The 12,639-nt window shown below is 38.7% G+C and overlaps 1 protein-coding gene across 1 annotated transcript; it reads left to right on the top strand.

Moving 5' to 3' along the window:
- The first annotated feature begins 1,591 nt into the window (after nt 1-1,591).
- On the top strand, nt 1,592-3,738 carry LOC140926650 (contactin-associated protein 1-like). The gene is made up of 2 exons (XM_073376368.1): nt 1,592-1,655; nt 3,124-3,738. Exon 2 carries the CDS (start codon nt 3,234-3,236, stop codon nt 3,732-3,734), a length of 501 nt encoding a protein of 166 aa, XP_073232469.1. The 5' UTR covers nt 1,592-1,655; nt 3,124-3,233; the 3' UTR covers nt 3,735-3,738.
- The last annotated feature ends 8,901 nt before the right edge of the window (nt 3,739-12,639 follow it).

Raw genomic sequence — 12,639 nt, 5'->3', positions numbered from 1 at the left:
GTTTGCCCGAACTGCATCGCCACTGGATATCAAGGTAATGAATGGTAGAGCTGGCGCAATCTAACCTTTATTTTTCTTTCACTGCAGTCCAACGAGAGAGTTTTTCGAAATCTAAGCAACACATTTCAATACTAACAAATAACAGGCTGATAGTCTCGCTGATCAAAGTTTAAGATATCATAAAATGCTGTTAATTTATCAGGCTCTTTGAAAGTGTAACAGAAAAGTTCCAATTTTGTGAAAGCTGAAATTTGTAAATACAGTTGTTATTCCAGCATTAGGCATTTTCAACGAAAACAAGCTCAAAATTTAGAGGAAAATGCTAAGATCACTGATAAATAATCTTTCAAACATTATTCATATGATCATATATTCATTCCATGTTCCCACTTAATAAGTGTTGAAAGAAAATAATAAAAACCGGTTATCAGAGCATTACAATTATGGGAACGTTTGTTTTGACGGAGCGGTTATTATGTGAATGTTAAAGTCAATGATTTACTAAGCGGCTAATATACAGAAGTAAAATCTCGCCGATGAACAGCGGTGAGTTAGTTCCTAGTACATAAAAATGACACGCCGATGATCAGCGGCGAGCTGGTTGTACTACACTTCAGATTTATGTAAGCAGTTGAAAAACTACGAATCATCATGCGTGAGGTTTAAAGTATGCTATAGATAAACATTTCGCCTCTTTTCATGCTATTTTGCCCCATTTTTTCTGTAGAGCAATTTTCTTTTTCTTTTAAGACAATAATTCAAAGTAAAACAAAGGAAACAGGAGCATAATAAAGTGTGTTTTTGTTTTCTTTTTCGCTTTTTCGCAATTTTTGAGAAACTAATTTGGTTTCTTTTAATGAATAAATTAGACTGAGCGTATGCGCAGTTTTTCGATATCATTGTTTTGATTTCTTTTTAGATTTCAACAAGCTGAACTACTGACCCACTTGTACTATTATTTTGTAGCTGGTTGTCGACGCCTTAAGTTCCTCCCACTGGGGAGTGGGTATTATTTGAGGAATCACGTGTTTTTGAATCTCACTATTGGAGTGTACACGCCGTGTCATCACAGGTGCGCTATAGAGAGTAGATGTGTGTCAGTAAACATTGGTCCGCTTGTGAACGACAAAGTTGTATGTGAGCTTAGTGATTCAGATCACATGCAGCACCCGCAAGATCTTAAAACGAGAGAAGGATGGACCTACAGGGGCATCGCAGAGGTAGGAATCACTAGTAGTGTTTCGCGTGGACGATAGCTAAGATAATAATGATAAAAATGATGCTGATGATGATTTGACGACGACGATTATGATAGTGATGATGATGATGATGATGATGATGATGATGATGATGATGGTGATGATGATTATGATAATGATGATGACAGGGAGACGGAAGAAGAAGAGAATACTAACAAACATCATTTTAAGATATTTCAGTGTTTTTGCCCTAATAGAACCGATGAAGTGGTCAAACATGTCTGGGTTGACCTCAGGAGATTAAACTGAAAAAAATTGAAAGAGTTTTATATTTTCGCTAGAACCCCTGTGCCAGTAACCCTTGCCTTAACAACGGAACATGTTTCACTGGATATACGAGCAAGAAATACCTCTGTCATTGCACTTCTGGCTTCACAGGAGAAAACTGCGAGACAGGTAAGAACACACACATAGGCCACTTGAAAAACATCAAGCCTCAATTTGAGAATATCATGGTATTTTTTGCAGTGGCCTATATAATGCCATTGTTTCGTATCGGTCTACTTAAAATATCTTTATTTTGGCAAAATAGGAATACTCATTGTTTATAATAAAATTGACTATCCATGAGTACCTCACGAACCAATGTTTGACGAAGCGAAAGGATATAGAACTGATAGAAACTATGAATAACAAAAGATTTTTCCAAAATCATCGCTGAATTTCGAACCTTCTAAAATGGGACATTTTCGCCGTAAAAACGGAAAAATATAATTTTAAAAATATCGGTTGTGAGTTCATTTCATTCATTAATTCGTTTATTTATTTTTGCCATTAACCACAAATACAACAACAATATACATACCTCTTATTAGCCGAGTTTTCGGTCCGTACTGTAAATTACGGACCGAGTTTTTTTCCATCGATTGATGGCGGCGAGGCTAATAAGATGTTTATTATATGGCTTCTTCCTGTTTGGGGGACCGGAAACAAGTGCAGGACGCACGATTTGACAGTCATTTGACAGGCGTCAAAAAATAAAGTTTTTATTGGCGCACGAAAACAATAGCACATAACAAAGGCTTTCTGAGAAAGTAAAAACAAATTCGCCATGTTGAAAAAGTTTATTCGGTCAAACCTAAGAGCACTGTAAGTTTTAGCTCTTTAATCTAACGCTGGAGTATTTTGGAAACCGGACACTGTCTGTCTAGAAGTCGTTTCCGTCTTTCCTCCGTTTGTCCTTGTAAACAAAACACTGCAAAAGGCAAAGAAGCTTTTCAAGGTAAGTTTGTTGTCATTGTCGAAGGATTCGCTCGTTAATAGGTTTTGGGAAAATCTCTCGTTCTGCCAGTTCATTCTCGTCTTCAATTGTGATCTGCGTTAAAATTTCCAAACACATTTTCTCTTCCTCGGTGAGGTTACGATTTAGTTTCACATCAGCTTCGTTCTCATTAAAACAAAGCTAGGTTAAAATTTGGAAAGGCAAAGTCAACATCCTAGTCCTCAGGGTTTACAGACATATTTCAAAGTTTATTCGATCAAAACTAAGAGCACTGTAAGTATTCACTCGTTAATGTGACGCTGGAGTCTTTTGAAAACTGGACATTGTGTCTGGCTCGAACTTGCTTTTATCTTTCTTTCGTTGGTCTTTGATAAAACACTGGAAATGGCAACGAAGCTTGTCCAGATGATCGGGTGCAGGTATGTTTGTTATCATATTTGCCGAACGAATTACTCATTTTCCCTTAGGCAAAACATCTCAAACTTTGCGGTGTGGCACCTGTATGAATTATAGGATGCTAATTATTTTCTATATTTTACGCAATGAACGAAAAGGGAAAATTCAAACACTTTTGGCAGGAATATGTGTAAAACAGGTGAACCGTAAATAACCGAGTATTACATGTTAGCATTTTCTTTTCAGGAAACTCATGCAGTTCTTTCAAGAAATTCTCCCTTGAAGCAGAAAGTGGAAATTACGTAATTGATCCAGATGGCGAGGGAGGTTTGGCACCATTTACAGTGTACTGTAACATGATAGACAAAAATGGTGTGGGTGTCACAGTCATCAGTCACGACAGTGAAAGCAGAACAAAGGTGCGTGACGGCTTCGGTTGGGGAGGCCGTGGAAGCTACAGACGTGACATTTATTTCACACGAGCGAGTCTGTCTCAGTTGGCCGGTCTGACCAGTGTCTCCTCACACTGTGAGCAGTTTATCAAGTATGAGTGTTATCACTCAATGATATTAAGAAGTGGATATGCTTGGTGGGTGTCACGTGATTCTTCTAAGATGAGGTATTGGGGTGGAGCATTACCTGACAGTGGAAATTGCGCATGTGGAATGAACAACACATGCGCAAATCCCATTTATGGCTGTAACTGTGATAAGAATGACCCAGTATGGCGTGAAGACAGCGGTCTCCTGACTGACAAGACAAAGCTACCAGTAAAACAGCTCGTGCATGGTGATGCAGGAAACAGCAACCAAGGATACCATACTCTTGGAAAACTGAAGTGCTATGGCATAGCATAAAATATAACTTAATTTATTCCTGCACTTTCTCACTAGGAATCCATTTTACTGGCAATTCGTTTTTTTCAATCCAAAAATTGTGGCACTCGGATCAGCAGCATGTCTGAAACTGCGTTTTTGGCCATGGGCTCTTGGTGTAAAATCGTATTTTACAGATGTTAGATAAACAAACTCGCCTATCTTGCTTAGTCTAATGGCTTGGTGCTTCCGCGCTTGGATTATACGGACACCATTTGGGGAGATCAGCCTGGCTTAACATTAGAAATGCAACAACTACAGGCTTTCCAAAATCGCTTTGCCAAGAAGATCGCAGGTGGCAAATTGTCCGTTGCGTCAGCCGAGGCCCTTACATCGTTGAAATGGTTTCCATGGAAGGCGCTTTGGACGTCGATATCTTACAGTTCAGAATGCAATCAAGAGAGATGTTCCAGAACACTTTGATGTTTTAGGACTCCCTCTGAGTCAGTTACATAACTATAATACTGGGAATAGGTTTCCACCTAGACTCGCCAACCCGCGAACGGAATGGGGAAGACGGACTACGTGTTTTAGAGCTTTCAACAATTGGGCTTCCCTGACTATTGAACATAAAAGAGACCAATGCAGGACATGTTTTTAAAAGAAATTTGGATAGGTTTTTAGGTACTTCTTCTTAGGTTAGCTGTATGTAAAATATTAGTAACGAAGTTCTTAATTTTCATGCTACTCACTTTTAATATTTCAGTTTAGGATTTTTAATGCTATTTTTAATTAGTTTTAGTATTCTATTTTAATAGAGGACCCCCCTGAAAACCACTCTTAGTGATGGAGGCCTCCTTTTAAAACATGTATTTTTAATTATTATTATTATTATTATTATTATTATTATTATTAATATTATTATAAACTACCTTTGTAGCGAAAACTGCAGGATGAAAGAACTTTGTTTTGCCAATATTTGTGTGATTCTGATGATACAGACCCAAGATACCCCATTCAGGCGGAGCCTCCCCGTATAGGTCATCATAGGGAGTACCCCCCTTCCCCCCGCCAGGGAAAGGAATAGCTTTCATCAATAGAAGGTACACCAAAGCGGTGCCTTCTCTGTCAAAATGGCATATAAATGGCTAAGATGTTGGACCTTGAAGCGAGCATCCCGGTATAAAACTCTGTTCATCAAAAGCAGTGGCGTTCTGTATATAGCGGCGCGCGTCAACCCGCCGAATTAAGGCTTTTTCCCGGGAGTTTCACTACGCCATGCCCGGCTACCAAATTTTTTATTGCTTAAGTTTCTTTTCTCTGACAGAGATGATCGGTAAATAAATATAAATTAAGAATTTGTTCACGCTTAGCGTGCGTATATCGAGTTATGGATGCACGCGGGAAGTTTGGAGAGCACGAAAGAGGCGTAAGAGTAGCTCGAGGCGCAGCCGAGAGCAATTTTAGCTTCTTTAGTGCTCTCCAAACTTCCCGCGTACACCCATAACTCGTGCATCGATATATGCACAGCTAAAAGCATGAGAAAATTCTTTTATAACATATATGACATGCTTGCTTTTTGATTAACTGCAAAATTCTCGTAACGCATGACACAGAAACACATACGCTTCTACTGGCTGGTTACAAACACACGCCAATATTATCGACTTTGAAGGAGTTCTTTGAAAGAAAATTATCTCTGTAAAACTGAGAAAGAAAATTTGCTTATTTATTTGTTAACGATCATTGGAAACTAAGCAGAAACAAAGGTAAAAGAGTCTTAAAAGTCCACCTAAAGTTAATTAAAAATACTCACATGTTCGTAAAAAGTCGTGGAGTATGTTTTGGACTCGACTCAAAAGATGTTTATGCTTTGCTCGGCGAAGAAAACTGTCATTTTAGGGAAGACGACTGTCATCTTACTTTATATTTATTCACGAACAATGACTGGTCATTACGGCTTCTTGAGAAGACCTGGCAGCAGTTGTTGTTTTTGTGAGTAATAAATTTATGTATCAGTTCTTGTATAATTTGTCTTGTTTTTGCAAGAGAAATTTTCCTGCTTCAGTCGGATTTTTCGACGCTTAAAGAAGTGCATAATTCTTCGTTCTAATTAACTTGTTTTGTAAAGGATAAAAAAACGTTAAAAACGGAGGACACTTTAAACAAATTGGATATTTCGCGACACAGACCAATTTGTGGTCTTTTTCTCACTCTTTACGGCAGAGTTTTCAACGAGTCAGGCTCTATTATTTGCGAAACATCTTCACCGCTTTTGCTGTTTGTTTGAGTCCGTAGATTTTTGGGTACTTAGTACGTACGATAAGGAGAAGAAAAACACAGCTGAACACATCATCATGAAAAAAATCTTTATTTACGCACGAGCGTTCGTAAATAAATTAACGATTTTGTTCATAGCGGCTCAATAGGACTCATGTAGGGCAAGCACGCGCGCCATGTTATAACGTTCAGTTCCGGTTGACGCGCGTCTTTCAAAAACGTTTTTTCTTAGGTCTCATAGGCTACAAACGTGCACTCGTGGTAAAAATTAAAAATGGCATTCACGTGAACCAACTTCCAACCTTGGGAAAAAGTGTAATAATAAACCCTGATATTACCCGAGAGGCAGCTGCTGAAAGTCATTAAGCATTCAAGCGCAAGGGCAGTATCCTTTATTAGTATATACACACTCAGTGATCTTGGTTATTCAAGAAATCTGATTGGTTCGCTATCACGGACTATGACGTTAAATTCACCGCGCTAGACCATGAATGTTAAGCAAAACAAAATCGCTGTCATGAACTGGGTGTTTTGCCAAAGTTTCAGAGTAAGAACTTTTTTAAATACAAGTATATCCCAGTGTTGATGATTTTGAAGGTAAGAATTGACTTCACGGTGTTTAAAGAGCGTGATTTACTGTAGCTGACTTTCATACGCTCGAAGCAATGTTTGCCACTACAGCGGAAAATGTAAGGCCACTTTGTCGCTGTTTTGTTAACTCGGAATTTCCTTGCGGACTAATTTTGTCTAGAAATAAGATTTTAATTTCTGGAGAAAAAAAGGAAAGCAAATTTTTTCGAAACTGATACTTGCCAGCAAGTTAACAAGGCAAAGAACACCGCAGATAAATTACGCTCGCCTCGATCAACATTAACTTCGCCTTCTGCGAATAATAGTTGAATATTTTCCTGTGTTGGTCCTCCAGCCTTGAATTCAAGTTAAAGTGGATTAGTGTATTTTTGGACTTGCCCGAAAAAGAAATACAGTAAAAAAAATGAGATTTATTTCTAAAAGAAATAAATGGTTTTATGCTTAATGTGACTGATCATTATTGTATTTCTCCAGCTACCAGCAAAGGAGGGTTTCCTGTCATCCGGGTGATTTGTCACGAAAGTGTCATTTATGTCACGGGTCATGTAGGTCACAGAACCGAGGCACAAGGCCTCCTTCCTCGCATTACAAGACAGTCAGAAACATTTTTGATGGCGACCGGATTTAGATGCAGGATGCTTGCGATTTATCAGTCTCTTTCGCTCTTCTTGGGTCTTACCTACCGAGCATCACCTCTTCTTTGAGATAAGTACTAGATTATTGCCCGATGGCTCACCGCTTACTCTCGGTGCTGTATTGATGTCCACAGTCATGTTCGTGCACATGATCGTCTTGTTGATTGCGGGAATTCATACACGTTGCGGTCGTTTATGCTAATGAAATGCCATTGCTTATTGGTAACATCGAATTTTACATCCGATCGACCATTAATTTTTTATGTTTTCAGTTACACTGGCGTGTATGCTAGTCCGTTCGGTGTGCGTAGCACAGTTTCGTTGTCCCTCAGACCGGTTGTGCCTCGTGTTCTTCAGCTACTTGTATCGCTGGTGCCAACTGGCGCTATATTTGAAATCAGTAACACTCGCCCGATCTTCAGTTGCCTGGAGCTGGGTCTCTTTGTTTATGATCTTGTTTTGTGATTTGGAAAGACACTTTATTTATTTATAATTATTTTGAGTTTACCTTTATGCAATTTGAGCATTTTTGACCTTTGGACGCAGCTTATATGTATAATTAATATTACAGTATTATAAAAATACAAAAAAAAAAAAAAAACAACAGCAACAGCAACAACAAAACAAAGCCAAATAAAACGATGCGTTATTAAACCCTACAGGCTAACACTTGCAACCATTCTAACAAAGTTACCTCAGAGGTACAGTGTACTGTATCAGCATATCAGGTTTATCGTTTGCTGTTCATATGTCAGTTTTGTCTGCATATTGTGTTTTTTATCCTGTTGCATTGTGTATCGTTGTGTTCTGTTGTTTTCCTTTAGTCGCTGTCGGCGACATTCTGTCTGCCAGTGCTTACTTCTGGGCCGTTTTTTCAGTGTGAGGCTTTGTTCCTCCACTTGTATTTGAGGCGTTGACCTCATTTTGTTGAGGTTTTGTCCTCATGTTGTATCAAGGCTTTGTCCTTGTTTTTTATATTGAGGCTTCGTCCTCATATTTTATTTTGAGGCTTTGGCCTCGTATTACATTATTTATTATTTTGGCATTTATAGGGGAGTTTTTTGCGTCGACTTAATGTCTGACAGACTTTCCCTGCCACATTTTTATTGTGTTATATAGTGGATTCGTCCATTATTTTTATTTATTACATTGAGGCTTTGTCCTCATATTCTATTTTGAGGCTTTGGCCTCGTATTATATTGAGGCTTTGTCCTCATATTTTATTTTGAGGCTTCGTCCTCGTATTATATTGAGGCTTTGTCCTCATATTTTATTTTGAGGCTTTGTCCTCATATTTTATATTGAGGTTTCGTCCTCATTATTTTATGTTGAGGCTAGGTTCCTCAGTTTGAGGCTTTGGTCCTCATTGTTCTAGGCCCCTGTTCCTTTGTTTGTACTGCTTATTTGATTTGTTTGCAGTGATATGTGTGTGGTTCTGTTGTTGTATTTTTGTCTAGGGTAACCAGATGCCAATATTATTTGGTTTGAATTTCTATTCACATTTTTTGCCTTTTTTGTCTATTTTTTAGTCTTTATTCATGCAATCCGTTATTTTGGTTTACATGCAGCTACATTAACTTTAATCTCCGGTTTTGTTGGCTCCCCTGTTTTGATATGTGTGGACATTACAGTCCTGCATTTATTGTGATGAGACACTGTTATACGTTGCTTTATGCTTTACTCTCCACGTCACATCAGTGCTTTTAGCTTTGTTGTTTCTGAGGAATTTACGGTTTATTTGTTTTGTTTGGGAGATCCTGATTGATTTATTAATTGGTTACACATTGTTCTTTAATGGTAGCACATTCTGGCTTTTTTAAAGAAGTTGTTTTTATAGTTTTTTTCATTTTACTGCAGGTGCTAAGGTATACACATGCAGCTCCCTTTCATGAACGCCTTTTGAATGAAGCCAGTCTTGAGCAGAGTACCAACCAGCTTTATCCAACCATCTTCAGCTTTCCCTTGGCATCTCTCTTAAGAAAGTCAATAGCTCTGCATTCTCTTTGGTTCCTCAATTCAGTTCAACATAGTATGCAAGAAATGTTCCAAAGAGTTGTACACATTCTGCTGATCAGTTTTCCAGGAGTTGCATCTCTAGTGTCGGGCTACTCAAGAGCAGCTGCTGCGTCCCTTGGCACGTGGCACCTACGTGTACATCTACTTGGGCAGAACTTTCCTCAGGCAACTTTGGCTTGCTGGGCATTGTGATTGGGTATACATGTAGCTCAAGTGTATAGGACATGTATGTCATTTGATACTTATGTGCAGGACATATGGGCAGTGACATTGTAATATGTAGAATTCTCACCACATGAGTCAGGGTCATTCGGCCATCTTACAGTATATTGATTTTTTTCACTTTTAAATTCACCTGTTAGTTTCCTAGGTGATTTCTGCTTACAGTATAGTTTCAAGGTGACTGTGTGAGCAGGGGCCATACAGCCATCTCACAGATTTTCATTTGAATCAGTTACATCAGTGAGTTACGTCAGACTTTTTATTAGTATCATTCAGGGTGACTGTGTGAGCAGGGGCCATACAGCCATCTCACAGATTTTCATTTGAATCAGTTACATCAGTGAGTTACGTCAGACTTTTTATTAGTATCATTCAGGGTGACTGTGTGAGCAGGGGCCATACAGCCATCGCACAGATTTATTGTAATCAGCTACATCAGTTAGCTATTTCAGACTTTTGATAAGTATAATTTTGCATGACTGTGTGAGCAGGGGCCATACAGCCATATCACAGATTTCCAAATTTAATCCGTCCATTATGTCACTGAGCTATGACAATTTAGAGTAAATTGTTATTATTTAAATTCATGTTTACTCTGTGAGCAGGGGCCATACAGCCATCTTACCGATTTCATTTTAATCAGTTACATTAACAAGCTATTTCAGCTTTTTGATAAGGGAGCAGGGGCTATACAGCCAGATCACAGTTTTTTAAATTAAATCATTTCATTATGTCACTGAGCTATGACCATTCAGCCTAAATTGTTATCATTTAAATTCCTGGTGACTGTGTTAGCAGGGGCCATACAGCCATCTTACTGATTAATTTTCACTTCTAATCATTTCAACCTGGTTTAACTTTACAGCTTTTAAACACGTTTGAGCTTCGTATCGATGTGGCATTAGTGAGGCCGATATTATAAGTTGACTGTGTGAGCTGACAGGCTATGCAGCCATTTCCTTTATTCTCGCTACAGTAGTCCATTTCTGTTGGTTACATCAATCCACTTCTGTCTCCAAGACTTAGGAAAACGTTACTTAAAACTCATTTGCTTATATAGGCCATTTTATTCCCATCTAGTGTCCAGTGCTTAGTGAATAAGTGCAATTTATGATGGCTGTGTGAACACGGGCCATACAGTTATCTCATTCATTTTCACTTTTAAACTGTTAGTTAACTTAAGTGATTCACACTTTTTAATCTGTATCAGATTCAATGACAGTGTGAGCAAGGGCCATTCAAACTTGTACATTTCTGTTGGTTACACTGATCCATTTCAGTAAGCAGGGCTTGGTAAACAGCCTTACCATTCTATTTCTATATGTTTACGTGCATAACCTCCACTGAACTAAACTGGTGGAACTAAGCTGTGAGTGACAGTGACAAAGAATGTATACAATGTCCTATTGCTATGGACACACATGAGCCGTTATGGCGCTAGTTGACGCTATTGTTGTAAGGTGTACACGGTTGGATGATTATAATACATGTATATTCATCTCAGCTCTCGCACATTGACCTTTTTTATTTTTAATGTGGTATCTTTCTTACCTTTAACCCCCAGAGGTTTTGTGTGACTGCATTGGTTGGGGGATACGTTCCCAATTTTTCCCATGTGGTTTTTCGGGTTTTCGTATCAGGCGGCGCACACCTTTTTCCATTGTACATTTTGATTTGTAGGTACCAGTAGTTTCTGTTGGCGGTCGTCTTGCTTTGGCCTCGGGTGGGGCGGCCCTTTCACTCGTTCCTTGCTCTGGGCTGTGGCGGGTGTGCCCTCACCTTTGCTGGTATTATGTTCTTATGTATCTGGTTTTCCCAGCTTTATATGCTTTAATTTAATAAACGGCCACTCCCGTGGCCAAAATATCCCATAATGGGTTTGTGATTATTTGTGTCCCAGCAAACAGAGCTCACCCAAAGCGAGACTCCGCCAACATCAATAACTTTTGTAATATGTAAAGGAACATGAAGCATAAATGAGATTTATTTCTAAAAGAAATAGATGGTTTTATGCTTAATGTGACTGATCATTATTGTATTTCTCCAGCTACCAGCAAAGGAGGGTTTCCTGTCATCCGGGTGATTTGTCACGAAAGTGTCATTTATGTCACGGGTCATGTAGGTCACAGAACCGAGGCACAAGGCCTCCTTCCTCGCATTACAAGACAGTCAGAAACATTTTTCCCTCCCTTCCCTCCCGTTAGCTTTATTTTACCCTAGGGAGTGGCGGGTGTGCCCTCACCTTTGCTGGTATTATGTTCTTATGTATCTGGTTTTCCCAGCTTTATATGCTTTAATTTAATAAACGGCCACTCCCGTGGCCAAAATATCCCATAATGGGTTTGTGATTATTTGTGTCCCAGCAAACAGAGCTCACCCAAAGCGAGACTCCGCCAACATCAATAACTTTTGTAATATGTAAAGGAACATGAAGCATAAAAAAAAAATAAAATAAAAAAAATAAAACGCGGGTAAGAACCTGCATTTTTCGTCCAAAATAAACTAATAGTAATTGGCACAAAGTTAGGCTATTTAGGTTCTTAAAGTAGGTCCTTATTTGTGAAGACAAAGAAAAATACATTGCAGCTAAAAGTATTTAGTTTGGTATTCAACTCATTCCCTGGGTAAAACCTGCATACCATTACATTGCAGTTGGAGTGATAGGGTACCTTTCTTTTGTCTCTAAAAAGGGATCCACACGTACAGAATGTTTTTTTGTAGATTTTAGAAAATAAGAACCTGATTCAGATTTTAGGCTAAACAAGTTCTTACTCGCGTGCGATTTTTAATGTATGCAATCTGCTTGAGGTGGTTTTAAAAATTCATGTTGCCAAGCTTATAAGTTGTCGCAGTCATGACACGACAATATCATGCACCGGACACTTATCTGGAAGGCTGAGCATGAAAATCGTGCGAAACAAGATAGACGAATGTAGAGAATCGACTTTCCATGGGGATATATAGTTACTACGGTGAACAAAGCGCATCAAAGATAATTTTGTTCCCTTAACTGCACAAGAATAGAACGAATTCATCGCAGAACGTTGATTAAAAAATGTTAATGTGTTTACATGGACCCCTGAAGGAACTTGAAAGGCAGGTAACAAAAAAAATAATAATAATTAACGCTTTTGTGACCCTGATTCTAATACCCGCGAATGTATGTTGTCTTTTCTAGATTACTGCCTTATTACGTACAGTGG

Source organism: Porites lutea, chromosome 2 (genome assembly GCF_958299795.1).
Source record: "Porites lutea chromosome 2, jaPorLute2.1, whole genome shotgun sequence".
NCBI classification, from domain to species: Eukaryota; Metazoa; Cnidaria; class Anthozoa; order Scleractinia; family Poritidae; genus Porites; species Porites lutea.
Note: the sequence above shows the minus strand (reverse complement) of the source record. Positions and strands in the feature narration are given on the sequence as shown.

What these genes read in the sequence shown, in the direction of transcription:
- LOC140926650 (XM_073376368.1), top strand. Translation starts at nt 3,234, where the DNA reads ATGATAGACAAAAATGGTGTGGGTGTCACAGTCATCAGTCACGACAGT.